The sequence below is a fragment of the Pleurodeles waltl genome, chromosome 9, assembly GCF_031143425.1.
Source record: "Pleurodeles waltl isolate 20211129_DDA chromosome 9, aPleWal1.hap1.20221129, whole genome shotgun sequence".
Lineage (NCBI taxonomy): Eukaryota > Metazoa > Chordata > Amphibia > Caudata > Salamandridae > Pleurodeles > Pleurodeles waltl.
Window position 1 is genome coordinate 403,563,075 of NC_090448.1, and position 14,751 is coordinate 403,577,825.

The 14,751-nt window shown below is 42.3% G+C and overlaps 1 protein-coding gene across 10 annotated transcripts in view; it reads right to left on the reverse strand.

Annotated features, from left to right (window-relative positions):
• MARK2 (microtubule affinity regulating kinase 2) overlaps nt 1-14,751 on the reverse strand; it is a 603,936-nt gene that overhangs the window by 499,294 nt on the left and 89,891 nt on the right. Inside the window, exon 1 of one of the 10 annotated variants that reach the window (XM_069207130.1) lies at nt 12,888-13,036. The exons of 8 other annotated variants lie outside the window; for them this stretch is intronic. In XM_069207130.1, coding sequence (XP_069063231.1) covers nt 12,888-12,923 — 36 coding nt within the window. In that variant the 5' untranslated portion in view covers nt 12,924-13,036. Of the gene's footprint in view, nt 1-12,270; nt 12,572-12,887; nt 13,037-14,751 lie in introns of those variants that run through there. One more of the 10 variants, XM_069207138.1, reaches the window with a different exon arrangement.

Consider the following 14,751-nt stretch of genomic DNA (forward strand, 5'->3'; position numbering starts at 1 on the left):
GCTGAATATTTTCCCAATATTAATCTGGGTACAGGAGCATTTCATGGACATTCGTGGTTCTTGGCACATGCTACCCAGAGCAGTCACGACTGTCTCGACATGAATCGCGGTGCTATTTGCTGCTGAGCAACCTGGTGTGAAACCTTAACAGTCCTTAGTCTCTCGGTGCTCAGTAAAACGGATACGAAGCAGATGCACGCAGATATTCGTCCATTCCTGTAGGCGCAAGAAAATATAAAAGAGGGAGCATATTTGCAATTAGTCTGTCGTCTCAACCTGCAAACGGAGGATGATGACGAGCATATACCACTAACTAGAGGCAAAAAAAGAAGGCAAGGAGAGCGGCATGGATTTAAAATGAAAATCTGCCCTTCAGCAAGGCACACAGAACAAAAGGCACATTCTAGAGCAAGCATCGCCAATAAGCCTCTTACAGGCTTATTAAAGCAGACTAACGTGGCTTATGAGAACCTCGAGTACAGACTCCGTCTGCAGCTGAGCCCGCTCTCTTACCCCACGCACAAACCATTGGCTCATAGTATGCCGAGGAGTAACGAATCCAAACCTAAAACAAGCGTCCAACCAAACCCAGTGATTCTTATTTTACAATCCGTTTACTATTTTTACTTTTTCGTGATCAACAATCGATTGATGAACAGCTAACAAGCAGATAACAAGAGACAATATAATGTACACGCAGTGAGAAGGTTCATACCTGAAGATTCAGATTTAAAAAACAATGCTAGAAATTCCTTTGAACACGCTTCTGAGGTCTCAGTGTGGTCTACAGCCCATTTAAATCCTATGAAACAAAGCCTCTTGTACCATTTGCTATTCCAGTAACAAATACCCATGGTTTTGGCAAGGCCACTCTATCGTAACTTACAGCAACATGTCCGATTACAGGTCTCATTCACACACAGCTCTGCCATTTCCTGCTGCTAACACCCACACACAGAAGTCACCGTACTCCTTACCTGCAGTAAACTTTAATATTCAAGCACCTGTCAACAACCCGCACTAACTACCCAAAGTTCCTAAGGAGTCTATACACCACATGGGATGTGCACGCAAAACAACCAGGACACATCAATGTTCGATAATGCTGTCCTGCAGTTCCGCAGTCATTCATTGAGGAAGGCTCTTGAAAATATCAGTCCCACCACTACGGCTAATATCACCCGAATAACTTAGAGAGTTAAACAATGTATTACTATAGCATAGTGAGCTGGTTTTCTAGTGTCTTGTTCATAGCAAGGTCTCGCAAGTCGATGTCTTCAGGATACTCTGGATCCTTGCGTTGGCGACAGTTATGGATGGGGTACTATAATGAACCAAATGCAAGGCTTTACACAGGCTGCACCCAGGTGACGTTGCTTACATGGATCATCGGCAGAGTGACCGCTCGGGCAACCCCAGGCAGGACAGCAGTCACAGTGTCTTCAGAAAGCGAAACAGGAACGTGAAGGCAAGGTCAGACAGAGGGGTGACTCACTTGCAGTTGAGCAGGAAAAGAAAAATAAACTTCCTTCCTACACAAACATGACACGGTTCCAAAACACCAGTACATAAATGAATAAACACGTGTATATAAAGAAGGGCCCTCGTGACCCATCTACACAGTGCAAGCTGCAACAACAATAACACGTTTCCTACATTAATCACGCAGCCAATACAGCAACATATTTCTATTCACTGCTAACAAATTCCAGTCTAGCTCCCACCGATGACAAACTTTCACCACCACAAACGTGTACAACAAACATCAGTGTATCCTTCAACAGAAACCAGCAATGTAACCCTGCGGAAAAAAAACAGGTATCAGCGGTACCACCACTGCCAACAGACTCCAGCAGGAAGGCAACTACCAACCTATCTGCAGCAGAGTCCGCAATCGTTACACCACAAAAGCCAAGGAACTCCACAAAATAAATACTGCCAACGGAGTTCAGCAATTAACGCACCAGCAACAAACTGTGTACCCAGTGCCAACTCTAAAACTCAGCAACACAACCACGGGTTCAGTTTTATGCAGTATACATAGTGCTGTTAAGGATTAAACTTCAGCTCTGCATGCACTAACACAGTCAGATGTCAGCAGGAAATACATTATTGATAAACTCCGCATTTTACGCGGACCAACACAAACTAACACTGCAGTGTATCCACTGCCAACACTAAACTTCACCAGTATTCCCACAGCCAGCACTAACAGATTCACAGCAGTATACACTGCTAGGAAGCAGGCTTGTGAAGCAGACGCACGGCTAAAACGAACAGCTTAAGCAATATCGGTCCTTAAAACCGCCCGGCTCAACAAATTGCTAAAACCAACAGACACACTCACTGAGCTGATGCCAGCAGTAGGCAGCCTGCTAACATGATCATGCTTGATTGGCATTGAGGTACTAACCCTGCTAGAGTTCACCTGAAAACGTATCAACAAACTCAGCTGCTAACGCCAGCTTTCAGCAGTGAAACCACCAATATCAACAATCTTCCCAGTCTATCCACTGCTAACGTTAACAGACTCGGCAGGGTAGCCTTCATGGTCAGCCTTCAGCAGCATTACCACAGTCAACAGCAACAAAATCAGCTGAGTACTCGCTGTGAATAACTTCAGTAGTACACCAACAAAATCTCTGCAATAAGCTAGCTTCCAATGACAAAGCGAAGTAGTACACACACAGTCCTCGCAATAACAGGTTCTGCGATTTAGCCAATACTACTGCTAAAAGTCTCAGCCGTATATTCAATGTCATCACGGTTTGAGAGACCTCACTATGAGCTCTTTCGTGTTTATTGCCCTGAACTGCACCACCGAAAGGCAGCAGTGGGAGTGGCAGATACGGGAAGGTAACATTTACTATTCTAAATCCAGTGCTAAACTATTTGGTCGAAAGAACACCCTTCTCCCAAATATTACAGGAAGCCTATTTACTTTTCTAGCTTGAGTCCTGGAGTATTTTGGGGTAAGTTATACATTTCCCAAGTATTTTTAGGAATAGCTGAAAAGTAGTAATTTTGAACTGCAGTAAGTGCTACCCTGAGGCTGCAGGTCAGGGCACAAAACCAGGAATACTATATTGAAGAGGGTGAGAAGTGAAATGCCATAGGCATCTGAAGATCCTACTTATCTCCCACTCTTGCAACTCTTTGGCCTTCTGGGAGTGGGGAGAAGAGGATCAAGTGGGTGCCCCTACAACTATTTTCCTGGCTCCCTACTCTGAAGTGAGGGTTTATCAAATTCCCAGAAAGCGCTGGGAAGGCCGGAAAGGTGTCACAAGAATCTGGTGTCAACCGCACAGTCCACTGCAGCAGGTGTTAGGCATCACCCCTTGGGTTGCAGATCATTTTACCTGTGGATGGATGGAATGTTAACGAATATCTGAGTGAAATGTGGGTGAACATACAATCAAGCAAGCCCAGTCTCCATTTTTATAGGTACATTGGTGCAGAATGTTGATGTCTGGCATACGAATGATGTTGTTGCTTTTCAAATGAATACTTTCAGAACTGTCAATCAGATGACTGACCGACAATCGGAAACGTTTTGACTTGCAATACTGTGAATAACCATTATCCCCGGTGATACACACTCCCAGATAAAGTGTCAGGATTTGTCACCGACTGCTGCATTAGAACTGATGCGGGATCCTATAGGGTGCCTCCTTGGCCCATCAGCAGTGTATGCACTGCTAACACTAAACTCAATTTTACTAGTGTGTATAGAGTTTTCCTATTACTTATACATACTGAGTTGTGAATGAGCACACTACTTCTGTTCCCTTTTCCAGCTAAAGGAAGATAATCTATTCTGCCTCTGGGTCCTGTTCATAGTTCCAAAAGGGATGACAGACCATATGTGGGTGGAAACTTCCAAACGACGACATCTTCAGTGAAACATGTTTGCAATATCCATAGAGAAGCTACAGCTGGAGAATGACCCACCCAAGTAGATCAGAACCTCTCATCAAGAAGTGAGGGAGGGTCCAGCTTTCGGTTAGGCAAATACTTTGTACATAGTACTCAATACAGAAACTGGAACACATCTTTCCATCCCTCAACTACTAAGTTAGAAACAGCATTGAAATTCAAGTGCCTTACAAAAGATAAGTACTCTAAGATTTCACAAAGTCAGACGGCTTTTCATGAAGTGGGCAGAGGGGACATAAAGAAGCAAACAGGGATAAAAGCTATTTGGATGTGGAAAGCAAAGCGTCAGTCATATCAAAATTACATGCTCGGAACAAGATTAGCACACTTTAGAGCACTTACACGTTTGTGAGTGGAGATGCTGGATATTATAGTGCTAGTAATAATGTCATTCTAGTTTGGCTTTCTATCGTTTACATATTTTTTTTCTAGAAGTCAGAGGTGCAGATTAATTGACTAGACTGATGTAAAGTAATGCTCCGGGCTCAGTACAGAAAGTAAAGCTCAAAACTACATGGCTCTGTGATGGTGTTAATAGGGAAGGGCAAAGTTTCCTACAGACTACGCGACACACTGTTCGTAGTGGTATTAACTGCGTTCTGCCTCACCTTTCTTGATGTGTCAGTGCAGGTTTCTAGTGAATCAGCCTGTTCCCGTCATTAGAAGTAATGAGAGAGAGGGCTTGTCCTGTGCAGACTTGTATTGACCATTTATCCTGGAAGTGCATGTTGCACAACAATCATAGCCTCCAGCAGAGATAGCAGCATTTTGTAAGATGTGCATTAGCAGTCAAATTCTGAAACAATTAGAGTTCTGAAGAGCTATGGAAAGAGAGGTTCAATACCAAAAAAAACATGTGGCGTTCTGCTCTAACCCAGTCACACTGCAGAAAGGTACAGACAGTCAAACTCTAAAGTGGTATTTCAATAGCATACCCTCTACACAGACTACTTGCATGGCACCTTTAAACTGTGCTACCAAGCATCACTAGCCAAGCGTACACTATAAACGCCATGAACTATGAATCATGCACCCACTACAACCAATACTATGCCAGAAAAATGAGCACATAATGCCGCACGTTGTGACACAGAGCCCAATACGAATCTTTCGACCAGATCCAGGCTCTTATCCCTCCGAACTCTCAAATCATCTGCTGCTATACACCACTCTCAATCGCTCAATGTACTAGCCAAAAACACTTTGCAGATCGCCTAGTTCAGCCTTTCCTCCGTTATAGCAGTACTTCACTGAAACACAAACCTCTGAATGATGAAACCTGCTTCGACTCCTTTTAATCATATTTGATAAAGGAACGTTTCCACAGGATCTGCTGTTCTAGTTATACATTCCCATCCACTATAAGGGCAAACACTGCTCCTGTAGTTCCACAACACCTACTTTCCTGAATCTAGGACCTACCAAATGTGCCCCCATTAAAAATTTCTACTATATGATGGACACTACATCGCAAATACCACAGTGTCCGATATTACATCATTACATATAACGCCTGTAAAATAAATGGAAAGGCTATTCAATAAAAAGTCTGTTTTATTGTTTTTAAAAGTCGGAGTTTTAGTGGGTCCTCTAAGAACAATATTCTCAATTAAGTGGTGATAATGGAGTACCCCACAAAGTATTGCTCTGAGCAGTCCTGCATCCACAAACGATACTTATTATGGCCGACAAATCTGGTCTCAAAAATGCAATAAGAATTTACAAACAGAGGCCAACACTAGCGGCAGAGAGAACTTGCTTTTTTAGGCTCGATGAAGGCAATTGGCCCACGGATATTTAACACATCTGGGTGCGAAAGATCGAGAAACATGGGGTGGCATGGAGCTCACACCACCATCGACTAGTGTGCTCTCAGGTGCCCATTGTTATATTGGGCACCTTATGTACTCTTTGGCCACAAACCTAACACAGGAAGGCTTGGTTTGTCAAATTAAACACAGATGTACAGAGGCCAATTAGATTAGCCTGAAAATAGGGCTAATTCAGATTGGTCGAAAAGTGGTCAATATTACCTGGAATAATGATATTGGGCTAATGTGACTGCTGTACTTTAACCAATCAGATCTGTTCTTTGGCTTCCGGCTAACCTGATTAGTCATGGAGCAGGTGGTCTGAATGGCTGAAACACCACACTCCACTTCCTAAAGACTTTAATCTGCACGGTGAGGCCCCTGTGGTGACAAAGTTGGGATGATAACTGGCCGGCAGTAATTTGAAACTTTCATTTTATCATATCGGAGGAAAGCTAAATATCGGTCATACATTTCAATTTCATTTTTTTTCGTCCACATTAGTTAGCACAATTATACAATTGACATTCAACAATAGATTAGCAGTTTAAGAAATCCTTTGAAGTTTTGCAAATGGTTAAATTAGGCTTGAAACCAGTACTACAGGTAACAAAGGCTCCCAACCAGTAGGCCAGGTCCACCAAAAAAAAAAGTTGCATTGGTTACTAAGGATTCAAGATAACTTAGGGAAACAGTCAAAAGCTACAAGAAAATGAAGTGAACATTTCTACTAGTATTGTAAAAAATGTAACAATATAAATCGCGAAACAAAAACATTGTACATTCGTCTACATATACGGTTGGTGCTGAGAAAATCCTTGTCTTTTTCCGTCACTAACGTGCGCACTTGAGAATCACTGCCGAACCCCATTCAGTGCAGTTGTGTAAAACTGCATTGGCCTCTCACGAGTCGTGCTCTGACTTATTCTTTCTTCAGCCCAGCACTGCCCATTTGTTAGTTTTACAATAAAGATGCAGATTTTTCTTTCAAGAATTGATCACCTAAATCCTACTTATGCGGGATACTCAGACTTCTGAAGCTATAGTTGTGGGTGCCGAGTTGGAGTCTTCAACCCCTTAGATGAGGGAGCTTTGCAGACTCATGATTAAAGTGCCCAGCCAGTGTGCAAGCTAGAGCTGCACTCTTATTTGGTGGATAATCAGGCAGGCTTTATACATCAAATCCATCTCCAAAGACAACAGTTAAGAAATTATCAAAACGGAAAGGAATTGAAGTGGTTGTGAAATGGTAAGCCCCTTGATGTATCATAAGTAGGGTGGTCAAGTAAGCGTCCCCAAGCTTAACGCAAAAATAAAACATAACACACTGCATTATTTTGTACTATACATGGAGCATATCTCGCGTGTCTTGGTATTGAGGTGTGATGGTGAAGGGGGTGTCAGGATGCTTACTTCCTGACCTGAAGAGAGGAGGTGGGTCTTCCTGCCATTGATGAGGTAAGATATTTTTTTTCCTGAAGACACAGGCTAATCACGGTCTTACTCGGAAAAATCCAGGTGTTTATTAAATGGGGCAAGACAATTTGTTTCCTATCTTTGTACTTCAAGCACATTTTTTGTTGTATTATTGATGATCTAATATATAACACGGTTAATGAGATATGAACACTTCAAAAAGATTCACAAAATTCACATTCCTTCACCATGGATACAGAGTGCACGTGAGGCAAACCAGTGAATGGACAATGAAAAGGGCAAAGCAGTTATTAGTACAGAATATTCTTAGAAAATAAATACATGGGAGAGAAACTTTTCTGAAGTTGATCCTGCCCAAAAATCAATGCAAATGCAGTCATTGGCTACCTGACCACACTTACATAAACCACATTTACATAAACATAAATAAATGCTAGTCCCAAACATTGTTACTTGAAACCACAAACGGGGCTACCACTATCTTTATATTCGTTGTTTACCAGTATAGTGTGCTAATAACTACTTTGTCATTTTCATTGCTTATTCAGACACCTGTGAGAAGGAATGTGGGTGGATTCAATAAACTGTTTTACACGTAAACACAGTTTCTTCACCAACGACACAGGTCATTCTACATGGTCTATTCCAGTTGCAATCATCAGGACCACAAAACATAGGCCGTTACTTGTCTTCACTATTTATACTATTAAAGGTCAGTATTTAGTAAAAACAATCAGAAGACTCACTTTTGATTCTTCAAGACAGCATAAAAGCTTCAAAGCAGGGATACAAAATAGTAAGGGACATAGCTCTCTTTAACAATGTAGCTTTTGACTTTGTGGACGTGGATTCTAGAAACAAGCATGGGCAAATCCAAAATGTCTCGCCTCTGGGACCTATTCGATTAAATGTTTTTTAGCCATGCTGTACAGCATTCCTGATGCTATGCAGTTTTCAAGATGGGCATAAAAGCTTCAAAGGAGTGATACAAAAAAGTAAGGGATATAGCTCACCTCACCTCATCAACAATGTAGCTTTTGACTTTGTGGATGCAGGTTCTAGAAACAACAAGCAGGGGAAAATCCAAAATGTCTTGCCTCTGGAACCTATTGGCTTTGCCAACGTTTTTAGCCATGCTATACAGCATTCCTGATTCTATGCAGTATAGCTAAAGAAAAAAATAATTAAAAAGCCACTAAGATTCGGCTAACGCGTTATTTTGTAGATATGTGCCTAAAAAATTACGCAAGCTTGGTTTGTTTTACAAAATTAAAGCTGTAAATTAAAAGAAAAGCAACAAAAAGTACGTTTTTTAAAATGTAGGTGGAGGAGCAACACAAAGGATTCAGGTGGGTAAAACAACCCAGTGGGCACAGGTGGCGGGAAGTAACACTGAGGCAGGGAAACACAAGCAATATAGAGGGTGGGGGAAACACAAGTAACACAGATGGTGAGAGTGGAGAGAAGAGGCAACAGGTGAGAGGGAAAGCAAAGTGGAGAAGGCATAGGAGAAGTACACAGGTGAGAAAGCAACACAGAGCAAACTATTACACAAGGGCAAGTTGAACATGGAGGGGGCTGGAAGATGCATGTGGGCAAGAGAGCCACACAGAGTGAACCCTGGTCAGGGAAGTTCACGAGGGAGACAGCTGGGAAAACAAATCCATCTAATGGAATGCTTTAACCAAAAGAAAGAGTAGTGCTTACAAAAAAAAAAAAAACAGGCAGTGGAAGAAGATAAGTAATGCGTCCGTGCTTCAGGAGCGGGACAAGCACAGGAAGAGGAAGAAAAGCCCACACAAACTAACAAATGAAAAGCAAGCAAATGAGTCACTATACAGCCAGCCAACTGTAACCAATCAGCAGACTCTAGGCCAACCATAAGCTAGAAATTGGTCTTTTCATCAACAAACATCTTGCGCTGTCTGGTCAGTCCGGGGGGGGGGGGGGGGGGGGGGGGGGGCGGGGGGGGGGGGGGAGGGAGGGGGGTTCACAGTACAAAACACAACTGTAACAGAAGCATTTAACCAACCAATAGAGCCTGTAAAAAGACCCGCCTTGGACTAGTATTCTTAACTAGGAGCAGCCAGGTGAAGAAGCATGTCCCCAAGTATGGCTGGTGTCCTCTCTCATCAACAGACTGGTAACAAGACGTTTAGGTTTATTACACTCAAGCAGAATTCAAGCATCAGAATGATACAAGGAGACTAGTGCTATTGATGCATGAGAAATGGCAATCCCTCACACTATTCATCCAGATTTTCATACTACAGAGTGGGCTTTTAATCGTTTTGAATTTCTTTGTAAAACTGTGGTGAGATGAAAATGTAGGATGGATGAACACTCTGACAGTTTCAGAAACCTAACAAAGTAATTACTCAAAAGCTACAGTCAAAGTGGACAACAGGTCAACTCTGAAATAAAAGGAAGAGCATTTTCAAAAAACATTATTCACGCTCTGGGAAAATGCAAAAAGAAGCACGCAGTAAATAAAAAAAATCTTGAAGGAAAAAAGGTTTTGTACTGATCCCAAATTAATGAATGTTACCAAGAAGTGACTGCCTAATGCGCTAAAAGCTGCTTTGAATAGGCCTTAAACGATATTAAGCAAGGATCACTTACTAAAGCCTTATGTAAAGTGGATCAAGAACTATAATCTCAACATTAAGGCACATGCCATTACATACGGCTGGGATGGCATAACAATCACAGTCCAGCTTGTAATAAAAGCGCGGCAGAGGGGGTATGCGAAACGTGGAACAGCTTGGAGCCGCAGCTTTGGAGAGATACAATTACATCAAGGTGTCTGGTACAAAATGTAGTGTTTGCAAGTTGGCCAACAGATGATAAAATTACATTTGTTTAACATTCATGTGTAAACAGTGAAACCCAATTATATTCTCATATTTCTTGCTAAGTAATGAAAGTTCAGGACTGCATTTCATGTCTTATAAATTTATAACACTAATAGTACCCGAGGTAGGTATGTCATCCAGTTTCACCAAGAAGAAACCATAACGTTGAGGATGGAATAGCATGCCCAATATTCCCAAGCATTGAGCCATGTCAAACACAAAGTACTACATTAGCCCACTTGCCTTTCCCTCTATCCTCAAATATGCAAGAGGAAGCACAAGCACTTTTAAAAGTTCAAGCAGCGGAAAATGTGACCAGTCACATTCTAGCAATTGATGAAGAAGAGAATCTAAGCACCTAAGTTCCTTTGTACGTCCATCAAACAACGATTGTCAAGAAAGATTCCATTGGTTCCACCCCCTTGCCACTTCCCAGTATGAGCGCAAAAAGCTGTATTACATTCGTTTTCAGATAGCAGTAAATGGAAATAACCCTACTCCTACAATACAAGTACGATACGTAAATTCGGGCATATCTGATAAAATCAATAGATTAGCACACAGCTTATTTAATGGTCAGCAACATGTGGTGCAGAGTGACTGATGCACAGGAGAAGGAAATGTATTAAGAGGTCTGTTTACTATTTAAGGTACTTCTTTCTTGCTCGCACACTACCAAGCCAGTCTCGGAGTGTGCAGTTACATGAATGATTGAATCAGGTTCGTCTTCCTTTTGCAGTAAATGATTACCTGTATAAAGCGTATCTCCCAAGCCCCAAACAGGATGTGAGAACTGTTTTATGCTATTAATGATCTCTCAGCTCCCATCATCTGAAGTTCAGCTAGGAATTAGTCACACGAATTATGTGGCCAGTTTTCTAACTTCTGCTCTATTAATATTGAGATTATGCAACTACTAAATTCTGGAACTGAACAAGATTAGCTCACTGTCAGCACTACCACCTTCCCTGTTCTACAAATAAACACGTATTCAGAAGAGATATTCACTACTGAAACAATTAACATCACAACTTCCTCCATGCCCTGTCAAAATGACTAGACAGTTTACCCACGTGTTAGCGGACAGCCTCACCTCCTTGGTCAATATGTCATTAAAACAAGGAATAGTACTGCACGAGTGGAAAGCTGCAAAGGTAAAAGTATACCTAAAGAAACCAAGGTGATTGTAACACATTTCTTACCAGCTCTCTTTTACTCTATCTGGTCAGAAGTATGGTGTTAGTAGTTTTCAAACAATTTTGCTTTTGGGGAATCCAATAACATTCTCCATCCTCTCCAAGCCACCGTCTGAACTGGATACAGTTCTTTATTAGTGGTCCATCAGTCAGTTGTGGATAGTCTTCGCAAACTAGTTGAGTGTGGTGGTGTCAGGTTTTGTTTTCTGTTAGCTCTCTGCCACCTTCAACACCATCGACCCTGCACTCCTCTTCACTAGAATTCAGAAAATTGGTTCATGCAATCTAGCTTTGAAATAGCTAGAATTCTTATGCTTCAGTTGCACCCAGACCACCTTGCTGTGCATCCATACAAATCAGAGGGGGAAACAATATGGTGTGTCTCACAGAGCTTGGCATCATCGCCACTATTATTCACATACATGTTGCCTTTAACTTACATCTCATACTCTCATTCCAGTGGGGTACAATTGTACATCCATGCTGACAACACAACTGATTTTCAAACTGATGAATTTATGGTGCTCAAGAATTCCATGTCCTGACACAGGCCTAATGGTTTTCTCCTGTCTGTTCTCATATCAATCCAAAAAAGAATGTCCTCCAATTTCCTAAATCTAAATCAGTATAAAACAAATCTTCTGGTAACTAAGATCTCCACAGGTAAGTGCTCTTCCACTCAATGGCCAGTCTCCATGAGTTACTTTCCTAACCCAACGTCAACTACATGCAAACTAGACCTCCATATCAATGCTTAGTTATTGTTTAAAACGTAAATCTTTAAAGTAGCAACGCTCTGCTTAAAGCAAATCAAATGTCTCGGAGAGCCACAATCTACATACATCAACTGTTTCAGCACTACATCATTTTCAAAAACAGTCTTTTTGTATTGGGTTAAGGGGATGCACCGAATCAGGGCCATCAACCAAGGGCCAATTTTATCACTTAAGTCAATTAAGGAACCAGTCAAGTAATCCAAAATGTAGAGGTAGAAACAAGTCGCACAGTCCTTCATAGAAACAATGACACCCTCACCTTTTGCCTACAGAGACTCCATTTCTTTACATAGTTAAAGATAAATCGGTGTGTTTTTCTTCCAAAAAAATCAAAATAGAGCAGAAGAAGCTCATGTTCAGCACCATCCAATGCCCAATGATCCCTCTCCGGTTCTCCACTTGTTGCAGAGTTCGTTTTAGCACTTCTTGCTACGCAGATTCCACAGCTCCGAGGAGACGAGACACCAGACGGGTGTGTTGCGTTTGTCAGCCACGATGTACCACAAAGCCACAGTCTGCTAGGCGTCCCCGGCCACGGAACAGAAGCCTGTGTTCGCAGACTCTAACAAAAACAGCTTCGTGGAGGCGAGAAATGCTGCCACAACCATTACAGAAATCTATGAACAACCGAAAAATCCACACCCTTGCACACCTCGGCGAAGTAAACTAAAGAGCAAAGAAATCTCTGCTGAGCTGCAGAACGAGCCCTGCCCGCCCCGCCGGCCCTCCTATTGTCTGCTCGGAAGCATAACAGGTGAGGCAGTCGAGAGCCGGAAAAGCAGGTCCGGATCCAGGTGTACCCGCCCAAGACGGTGTCCTTGCATTGTAAAAAAAAAAAAAAAAAAAAAAAAAACAGCCGCGGCTCTAGCCACTCACCAGAGATTTAATACGTTTCCACAAGGCCGCCGTCATGGGGAGATGTTCGAAGGGGTCGACTCCCTTCACATGGCTGGTCTCCGGGATGGTTCCACAAACACACGTACCGAACGAACCCTCACCGAACAAAGTTACTTCCCTTTCCTCGGGTCAGAAGGCGGGCCAGCCCCTCCCTGTGACAAGGAGGTAGGAAGGGAGGGAGGGCTCGTGTTTCAAAAGCTTCCTGTGGTTATCGGCACGTAGGTACAAAAACACACACAGCCTCGGACCTGAGCTGAATTCACACAATATACAAATAAAATCAAATTAAAAAAAAAGAATATCGGCAGGCTTCACAACAGAACTCCGTGTGACTGCAAAAAAGTGGTTACCGAAGGTCAGAGAAGTAGATCGGCTACAGAAACCTGCTCAACCCTTTCCCGTGAAACACTGGGAGCGACTTCGCTCCTGAGCACCTTCACTTAATACGACAAGGCTACATTGCTAGCCAACTGCAAAAAGCAAACAAGGCCACACAACTTCAAGATGGCCAGGACTCGGCCCTCAAACACTTCAGATTTCTAAATACAGGAAATAAAATGGCAACAAAACTGCTCTTTAAAGAAACATTGGCAGACGTCAGATAATGAAACAAGGCTTCCCTTTTCCTAGTTGACTCAGTATCTGCATTTTTCAAATGTAACCCCTATTCTCTCGCTTCTAAATGGCATTTGTCAGCCCTTCATAATAAAAACCTTTAGAGTTTCATATTGCGAGACCTTTTCTACAACAATTCATCATCTTATAAGCAGGATACCTCGCATGTGCCCAGTGTTTAGGGTCCACTTCCAGCTTTTGAGACCCCTCACCATAAATCTATCTTTGTCATGTGCTAAATTAACCAATGCAAAAAAAAAAAAAAAAAAATGGACGGAATGCTTAACAATGCAAACATTCACCCCCAGTCACAGATCTGAGTTTAACTGATTTTTATTTTTATTTTTGCTCACCACACCACTCCAGTTTGGACCCAGCCATATGCAAATCAGTCTTGACCCTGCTTCCTATGTGAACCGTCCAGCCCAAACTGCCAGGTCTGGCCCTCCATGGACTGGAAACAAGCAACCTGCGACCTGTTTCGGGGTATCACTTCTCATCAGGCAGGCTAATTTGAATCCAGTGACACAGTGAGCACGGGACCCACATCTGGGCATACCCTTTTCTACTTAGGGTAACAAAACCAAAAGGAACAGATGATGGACAGAATGTTTAACAACGCAAATATAGTTATATATATATATATAGAGAGAGAGAGATAGATACATAGACATTTTTATTCCACCCCACTGATCTGTTTACGAGTTATTCACATTTTACTTCCGCAGGCTACAGGTGGAACAATGAACCAGACCTCTTCAGCCATTACCTAACTGCTTCAGCACTTCCACCTAAAAAACAGTCTAACTCCGTGGCAGGGTTGGTGTACCAATGTCTGCTTTCACTTCTGCGTTAATTTTAAATACATTTTTGCAGAGAGCCATTGTTTCAATGATGGCAAGACTATGTTTTATATTCAAGGGCTGCTGTTTCATCCATCATAGCACAACTTTTCCAACTCCACACAAATTCTCATCTCATTCGCACCTTTAACAATAAGCTGAATGAAAGCGCCAAGAACGTTTATTGGCAGCACCATGGTTTTTTATCAAGATCATCTTCCCAGCGATGGGAGAATTCACTGCCTGCCCAGAAAGTGTTGCTCTCGTTCTTTGTAGACAGTCTCACCTTTCTTCATTGGAACCATAAAGTATGTGCTCCATAATGTCCAACCAGCTGGGCTGCAAACAAGTCAAAATGCATGTGTTGATGAAGTGTAAGTCTTGAG